Source organism: Eurosta solidaginis, chromosome 2 (assembly GCF_040869045.1).
Source record: "Eurosta solidaginis isolate ZX-2024a chromosome 2, ASM4086904v1, whole genome shotgun sequence".
Lineage (NCBI taxonomy): Eukaryota > Metazoa > Arthropoda > Insecta > Diptera > Tephritidae > Eurosta > Eurosta solidaginis.
This window is the reverse complement of record NC_090320.1, coordinates 189,704,709-189,713,190: the sequence shown is the minus strand read 5'-3', so window position 1 is coordinate 189,713,190 and position 8,482 is coordinate 189,704,709. Positions and strand designations below refer to the sequence as shown.

Below are 8,482 nucleotides of genomic sequence, written 5' to 3'. Positions count from 1 at the left end.
ACTTAAATGCGTTGGGACTCCAACAAAGTCCATTGCTGAGTGGAAAAAAGTAAGAAAATTGTTTACATATAAAAAATTTTGTTAAACTCATGTCAATTTCAGGTATGGTCAGATTTCAAATCTTCCATTAAGAAGAAAATGTCCCACAACCGCACCCAAATGCTAGCAACAGGTGGTGGACCAAACACCACAATAAATTTGACTGCATTGGAAGAGGAAGTTGCACAGCTGGTATGTCTTGGTGACGCCATAGCAGGAGTTTCTGGCAGACACTTTGCCACACAACAGAACCTACCCCGCAATATTGAAAGCGGTGCTAGCGAAACATTCTTAAGTGTCGCGGTGAACAATGCAGAAACTGACATTGCTGGGAGCAAAGAAAACGGCAACCAAGACACTCCTGCAGCTTCCTCTTCGCAGCCACAGCAGAGAACACCACAAAACGGAAGACCGATGACGTTGTTAAAAATGAAAATTGATTTACAGAAAAAGTTTCACGATAACGTTTCATCTGCAATGAGGTCACAAAAAATAAAAAGGAAGATTTGACAAAAAGCATCAAAAACATCGAAAAAAGTATAAGCAGCCTGAACAGGAACAATGGACAAATTGCTCGGTATTAACGGACTTAGTTGCAGGAACTAAAAGGCATAACTTGGCAACTGAAAAGTTATTGCGGGACAAGACTCTAGTAAAGGAGCTACTCTTGCAACTGGAGCTTGAAAGAGTGAATAGTGCGCTGCTAAAGCCTTCCCTTCCACATCCTAGCATGCATCCACCACCCCCTTCCCCCAACCCCATCCCCACCTCTCTTGCAAAAAAAAAATAAAAATAAAAAAATTATAAAAAAAATTTCGTAATAAAGAAAATGAAATGATTTAAATATTAAGTGCAATAAAATTAAAAAAAAATTGTATTAAAAAAACTATGTATATAGTGTAAAATGTTTGGCGTGGCCATGAAGGCAGTATTTTTATTTATAATAAAATGAATTTTTTTAATTAATGAAAATAAAAAAAAACGGGCACAATTTATAAAATTTACAATGTACTATAGTTTAAGTATAGTAAATATTTTACATGGCCATGAAGGCAGTATTTTTATTTATAATAAAATAAAATTGTTTACAAAAAAGCTTGAAGCATTTGTTTTCGTAATTCAACTGCTTCACTATAATACCTTTCCGTTTGGTCAATTTCTTGAAAATGAGTTTCTCCGTCCTCATTATTTACGTTATCGAGATACTCATCATGGATATTGTAGTGAATGCGTAAATTGTGAAGTGCTGCAGCTACATTGATTATTTGCACAGCCTTTTCAGGAGAGTAGTGAAGTTGTCGTGCAGACAGAAGACATCTACACCAGTTCTTCCAAACACCAATAGTTCTCCATATAATGTTTCGCCCAGAACTATGCCATTTGTTGAAGCGGCTTTGAGGAGTATTAGGTGCAGGGTTGCCAAAAGGAGTTATAAGCCAGGGTGCAAGACCGTATCCTGCGTCACCTATGAATTTGATATAAAGTTATCGTTGAACAGAAAATTATTATAAAGTTTCTTCTACCTAATAGACGTAGACTTTTATTTCCGCTTTCGTATTGAGCTTGGAAGAATTGTGATACGTCACTGTTAGACCAAACGAATGAGTCGTGTGTTGACCCAGGGTATTTCGCGTTAATGTACCGTATACGCTGTTTATAATCACATATCTTAAAAATTAAACACATTGATTAAAAATAATACAATAAATATTTAGCACACTTACAACCAGTACGTTAAGACTATAAAAACCTTTTCGGTTATAAAATAAATGGGAGTTCGCTCCTTAAGTTTTTGCTATCCTTACGTGCGTACCATCAATGCACACAACAATTCCAGGAATTTGGATTTGTTGAAGAAGTAACTTCGGGATTCCATTTGTTCTTCGTCATTCATTTTCAAATTAATCCACTTTTCGCACAATTCCATTTCCATAATTTCAAGAATCTCTGAAAACACCTTCGACACTGTTGGTTGAGCCATTCCTAGCATATAGTCTTTACCAACTGCATTCTGATAGCTTCCTTCGGCTAATATTCGCAGACATAACGAAAGCTTTTGTTGGCGACTTATTGCTGTGGTTTAATCACGGGAGGAATATTACTGCAAATTATGCTTAAAAGATGTCTATAAGCGTTTTTATTGACTCGAAATTCTCTAACGAACCTTTAAATAAAAAATGTACATTCGCATGTGTATTAAAATTTTCTTAATTTACCTACTTACTCTATGTCTGTCAGCTCGAAAATATCCGGTGCCCTATCCCTCACAGATCTTTTAACGCATGCGGTGTTGTTTTCTGCTTCATTTGTGTCAAAATAAAAAGCAATTGAATCCATACTTTTTTATTTTATATTTATACTAGCAGACCCGTCAGACGTTGTTCTGCCATAAATTTGGTCTATCTCCATACATTTTAATAAACTTTTTCCGTCTAACTCTGCCCCCCCCCCCCCCCCCCCCCGCACACTTTTTCTTATTCCTTTTATTCACTCCTCCCTCCGTCTTTTCGATTCATCTATCTCTATTTTCGTCTCACTCTATCTCCTTCTCAGTCTCCTTCTCCTTCCGTCTTTTCTCTTCTCTAAATTTTTTCCCATTCTTCTTCATCCCTTATTACCAGGCAAAAAATAGGACGTATGTAAATAGTTATGTGGCAAATCGAATAGGACGTATGTAGATAGTCTTTATTTCGGCTTCGCATGCACATTTATCAGTTTTGCCAGGTTAATGAAACTAAATCGAATATCACAATGAAAATTACTTTAAAGCTCTCGGCAACAACTTTCATTTGATATCCATATTACACACACATTCTAGGGGTATCCGGGTACAGGTTTTGCCCATATCTTGAGACCCTAGTCACCCAGCGGTATAAAAATTACTCTGTACTAAAGCACTCATCAACAACTTTCATTTGATATCCATATTACACACACATTCTAGGGGTATCCGGGTACAGGTTTTGCCCATATCTTGAGACCCTAGTCACCCAGCGGTATAAAAATTACTCTGTACTAAAGCACTCATCAACAGCTTCAATTTGATACCCATAATGTAAAAACACATCCTAATGTTACCCTGATGCACGTTTTGGCCTATATCTCGAGACCCTAGTCACCTATAGGTATGAAAATTGCCCAACACTCATCAACAGCTTTCATTTGTTATACATATTCTATAAACACATTCTAGGGGTACCCGGGTTCACATTTTGGCCTATATCTCGAGACCCTAGTCACCCACGGGTACGAAAAATACCCTGAATCAAAGTACTCATGAACAGATTACATTCGATACCCATATTGTACAAACATATCCAGGATTACCCAGGTCCACGTTTTGATCTCAAGACCCTATCCAGAACGGGATAAAAATTAGCCTATGTCTGTCTCCTGGGTCTAAGCTACTCCTCCACCAATTTTCAGCCAAATATGTTAATCCGTTACTTCCTCTTCAATCACTCTTTACATATTAAAAAAAAAGCGCATCAAAATCCGTTGGTTTAAGCATTCAAAGGGACATAGGGACAGAAAAAGCGACTGTTTTATACTATGTAGTGATGTAGATCCATACATACCTATAAACCTACGCCCGAAGTTAAATAACGCAGCGAATGCTATATATGTACGTATGTATGTGTCGCATCAAGCCTCACTCAAAAGCAATTAGCGCGGACAGTTCACAGCGAACAAACACACATACGCATTTTTTGATAAAAATGTTACTTTTGTTTAAACAATTTGGGTGATATAAGAAAGGAATCAAGTTTTTTTTGATGCATATCGAAGGTAAATATTTCAGTTTTACTGAAAAGTAGAATTTTTTAAATCCATCCATCCGTTTATGAGTTATAGCTGTGTAAACAAAAATTTTATGATTTTTTACTACATTTTGGCAATTTGCCACGCCCTTATAATATATTCCTTCAAATTATTTTAACTGTACCATCTCACGTAGCTAAGCTTTCAAATGCAAAAAACCGTTTTAAAATCGGACCATTATGTGTGAAGTTATGTGCATACATGGCATTTAGCGACTTTATTTTATAAGATTTGTAGATTTTATATTTTTCACGCACAATTTAATCGCAACAAACAATTTTGATTTATTCAAAGAAATGTCAAACAGCTTTTGACACAATCCGCTAGGTGAGTGGGTAAAGCAGTCGTCCGACGTTTATGAGAATGAGGGGAGTGCGAATCGAATGGCATTCGCGTGAATGGTATTTGTCGGATATCGTAATAGGCATGTATATTTTATTTTAGCTTTAGTTATATGCACAACACTCACGAACATGACATTTAAAGTGCATTTGCCTTTTATATTGTAAAATTGGTGAACGTTCTTTGAAGGGGTTGCTATGTTAACATGTGTTCCATCAACACATCCTACAACTCCTGGTATTCCGAACTTTGCATTAAATCGTGTGCAGTTTGACGTTGTTCTTCTAATGTCGGCCAAGTTATTTATTGTGAACAAAGCAACGGCTCCAAAATGTTCAGCACCTCTGAACGTACCTCACTGAAAGATTGGCTAAAACCCACCTCATGGTTGTTGTTGTTGTAGCGATAAGGGCACTCTCCGAAGATCTTGGGGAGTGCTATCGATTTTGAAGGTCCTTCGCCAGATGCAGATCCGGTACGCTCCGGTACCAACCCCGACCTTCTCCGGTACCGACTTGTTATGACCACATGCGACCTCTATCCATACAACCCTCCCACCCCTTAGATCAATGAGGAGTTCGGGGTCGCCAGAGCCTCGGTTGTTAATGTAACTGGATTCGCCACGGATAGGTGAGGCTGACAATTGGGTTTGGAGAAGCTATATCTTGCGATAGCAACCTTAAAGCGTTGCGCTACACAACCCCTTGAATATATTTGGTATTTTAGTCGCCTCTTACGACAGGCATACCTACCGCGGGTATATTCTAACCCCTTAACCCGCTGGGGGTTCCACCTCATGGTCCTTTCCAACGCCTTTTTGATGTCCTCCCTCTGCGAAAACACGCAACACATGCGCTCAACTTTACAAATTGGTGGAACTCTAAATTTTTGCTTTAATGGTGGCAAGGCGTTGGTAAGAATATATAGCAAATATTTGAACGCCGGCTTGTTTATCATGTAATATTGCCGAAAACTAGTTGAAAAGAAGTTAATTTGAATTCAAAAGTGCTGAAAATAGCAATTTTTAACTTACAGTGAATCACTTAGCTCCAAACGGTTAGAATTGTCCCTTAATTGCTTCCGAATCGCTTTCACATTTATATTCTCCTCGCGCCCAATTAATACCAACCTAAGTCCAAAATTGACCATTTTTTTTATAAATTTATATCTCTATTTTTGCTTGTTTACAAAATTTACATAATTGCAAATAAACTATTTGTTCACCGCTAATTCACAATAGAGCATCAGCTGTTTCGAAGTGAAATTTTTTTCGCCCGAAATTGCCGATAGGCGAAAAAAGTGAAGGCGAACACTTTTCCGCGTGAACTTCGCGTTAAGGGTGAATATAAAGGCATTCCAGTTTACTGTCCCTTACTCAAGTGGGTAATAGTCTAGTTGAGGGGTCGACTGCTAATACGCTACCAAAAATATCGAGAGAGGTGTCAAACGACGCGTCTTGACATCAGTATTAATAATCCGAAGGCGGAAAATAAAAATATTAACTCGTTCAAAAGATATTAACGAAAAACCGAAAAAGACCCGCGGGTACCTCCGAAACCGGGGGTGGGATCCATAGTATTTTTGCGCAGAACACCTTCCTGCGTTGGGGGCATTCGGCCGCGCTTATAAAAAATAACCCTGGGCTACGCCATACCAAGTCCGGGTGTGTGGTATAACCGTGGCTACCGCCACACAATTGCACATATGGAAATCGCCAACTTCAACTGCAAATATCTCCGGACAGAGATAAAATTTTTCTTTTCCGCCTTCGGATTATTGTTCTCGAGATTAATATGCGTCTTTAGACGCCTCACTCGATATTTTGGTAGCGTATTAGCAGTCGACCCCTCAACTAGACTATTACCCTCAAGTGAATTAATGCTCTTATATGATAGGAGTTTTGTTCACACGCGAAAAAATGACTCGTTGCGCTATACATAATACGACCCTATGTTCACGCTATTATTTCATAATTGTTTCCCTTTTAAGTCAAGGCAAATTCAGTACCAGGTCCTTTTAACGCAACAGTCGATTGCTCCTTCTTGATAATTCTCCATACAACGCCAGTTAATCGAATCAATGAAAATTTTCTTTTGACTTGACTTCAACCAATTCGCCGTGTAGAAGTTCAAATAAAATGAAAATTTTCATTGATTTCGAATAATTTACATATTTTGTATCATGTTTTGTATGGAAAATAATCAAGAAGAAGTAATCAGCTGTTGGGATAACACCACTTGGTATTGAATTCACCTTGCTTGTAAGTAGATAACACACCTATTTTACATAATTTAATTTATCAGCTCCCGTGGTGGGGGTACATTTGGAACTTTTCCCAGAGTAAATATATCCGCTTTAAAAGCATCAATTTCTTCAGCTGTAAGGTTTTCTAATTTGCTATATACAGAGCTGCTTACAACTGAGGATTGCAACAGTGGCTGAGATGAATTGTGCGAAAGAAGCTGTTGTCCAAAGGATGTTTGTGGTTGTGGATGTTGTGGTTGTGACGATTGACTGTTTTGTTGGAAAAAACTTGATGAGGCTTGATGTGTTGCTTGAGCTTGGTGTGAAAACATGTTTGCAGGAGTTTGTTGATGTTGTAAATTCTGAGCGAAAATATTTTGTGTAGGCATCGATGTTGCATTAGGACTATTAAAATCTCCGCTGGTGCTTAATTTACCTAATGCTTGTCCAAATATGTTGGTAGTATTCGTGACAGGTGCCGTTGCTGCTATTTGACCAAATATACTGCTGGAGTTTTGTTCAGCGTTTTGTTGTTCAAAGACAGACAGTGTTTGTTGCTTATTTGTCTGATACACGGGAAACACAGATGGATTTTGTGTTTGCTGAATTTGTATACCTTGAGCAAATACATTTCCCGCATTTGGAACACTTTGTGTCTGATTAAATATATTTCCACCATCCTGAGCTTGATTTGGAGCAAATAATGAACCGCCTGATATTGGTTGGGATTGGTGCGCCTGCTGCTGGCCAAATAACCCGCTGTTGACAGAAGACTGAGTTTGCTGCTGCAGAGCGAAGACCCCATTGCTCGCCTGTGGGCTTTGGCCAAACAATCCACCTATATTGCTCATATTCTTATGTGCTTGGGCAAACAAAGCGCTTTGTGTACTTCCGGCTCCGAATATAGCATTAGGCTTGGATGTTTGCTGGGAGAATGCCGAAGCCGGCGAAGTTTGGTTAAAAGCAGTATGGCCACCAGTAAAAATTCCTACCGCAGGTGATGCTGTCACATTGCCAAAAACATTTCCCGTGTTATTGGTTGAGACATGGTGATTGTTAATACCTACAGCCGTGGTTGCGGGTTTACTAAATAAACCGGCGGTGTCATTGCTAGAAATACTTCCAAGCCCGAACGGATTATTTGCATTGTTTTTTCCAGAAGCATCAGTTTGAGTGTCATACAACCGGCATATTAAATCAATAACTGGAGGCGATAACTGCAACATGGCTTTCATTTTATTATTTGCATCTAAGGCTTCTTTATTGAAGTATTGAACATATTGGTCTAGACAGTTCTTTTGCTTTGATTCGTAGCAAAGCCATCTGATTTCTTCAAACGAATGATCTTCAACAAAATTTGGTACACATGGTTTATCCTTAAAGGGTCCGAAGCAGGATAGAGGCCATTGCTTTCCATTTAGAGCCGTTTCTAAGTCGCTTTTAACGAGCTGCCTATAATATTTATTCTACATATACAATTTCTTATTAGCACTTATAAATAATAAGTATATTTACTTAATATCCAGGTGTTCGTTATTACATTTCGTTCCAAATCTGCACGCCCCCTGAAGAAAAAATCTACAAATTACCATATTTCCAATTATTCAATAAACGACCAGAAAAATGTGTTTATAAACCGATAAGAGATGGGTAATCGGTGAATCGTAATCGACTTTTTTTTAACACCAATCACTAAACACAAGCGTGACTACGGAGTCGTTCATGTCATTTCGTCAGAGCGGAATTGGCAGTCTCGGTTCAACCAAGATATTCTCAGGCTTGAATTGGTTTGGCCGAAAATTAAAATGGACCTAAAGGGTGCCACCCAAACTGCCTCCTGATGAATTGGCGGAGTTGAGACGTGCAATGCTTCCCTAAAATGGATTTAGGGAAAGTTTTTGCACTTCCAGCAGGAAGTATTGTGAATTAATGTGGTGCGACTGGCGTGGTGCCATTAAAACACCAAACTATACGACAAATATATTTGACTACATAGAAATGAAAAAAAAAACTTATGACCCTACAAGAATACTGA

The 8,482-nt window shown here is 38.4% G+C and overlaps 1 protein-coding gene and 1 long non-coding RNA gene across 4 annotated transcripts; both read right to left on the bottom strand.

Moving 5' to 3' along the window:
- Window positions 1–924: 924 nt before the first annotated feature.
- On the bottom strand, window positions 925–2,486 carry LOC137240408 (uncharacterized). The gene is made up of 4 exons (XR_010949721.1): window positions 2,264–2,486; window positions 1,764–2,203; window positions 1,563–1,707; window positions 925–1,504 (listed from the first exon to the last, which is right to left on the bottom strand). It is a non-coding gene; the product is annotated as an uncharacterized lncRNA (long non-coding RNA).
- A 16-nt stretch (window positions 2,487–2,502) lies between these two features.
- Window positions 2,503–8,098, bottom strand: LOC137240407 (uncharacterized). Of its 3 annotated transcripts, XR_010949720.1 has the most exons (3): window positions 7,963–8,098; window positions 5,237–7,899; window positions 2,505–5,176 (listed from the first exon to the last, which is right to left on the bottom strand). XR_010949720.1 is itself a non-coding variant. In XM_067766639.1 (2 exons), exon 2 carries the CDS (start codon window positions 7,680–7,682, stop codon window positions 6,495–6,497), a length of 1,188 nt encoding a protein of 395 aa, XP_067622740.1. In that variant the 5' UTR covers window positions 7,683–7,913; window positions 7,963–8,093; the 3' UTR covers window positions 2,503–6,494. The 3 variants fall into 3 exon arrangements, 2 of the variants coding, with proteins under 2 accessions (XP_067622740.1, XP_067622738.1); XM_067766639.1 differs by having other exon boundaries at window positions 2,503–7,913; window positions 7,963–8,093; XM_067766637.1 differs by having other exon boundaries at window positions 2,504–7,899.
- Window positions 8,099–8,482: the final 384 nt, after the last annotated feature.

Excerpts from the sequence above, each read along its gene's own strand:
- LOC137240407 (XM_067766637.1), bottom strand. The coding sequence starts at position 8,039 with ATGGTAATTTGTAGATTTTTTCTTCAGGGGGCGTGCAGATTTGGAACG. Across the intron at positions 7,900-7,962 it reads AACGAACACCTGGATATTAA|GCAGCTCGTTAAAAGCGACT; the intron begins GTAAATATACTT and ends TAAATATTATAG.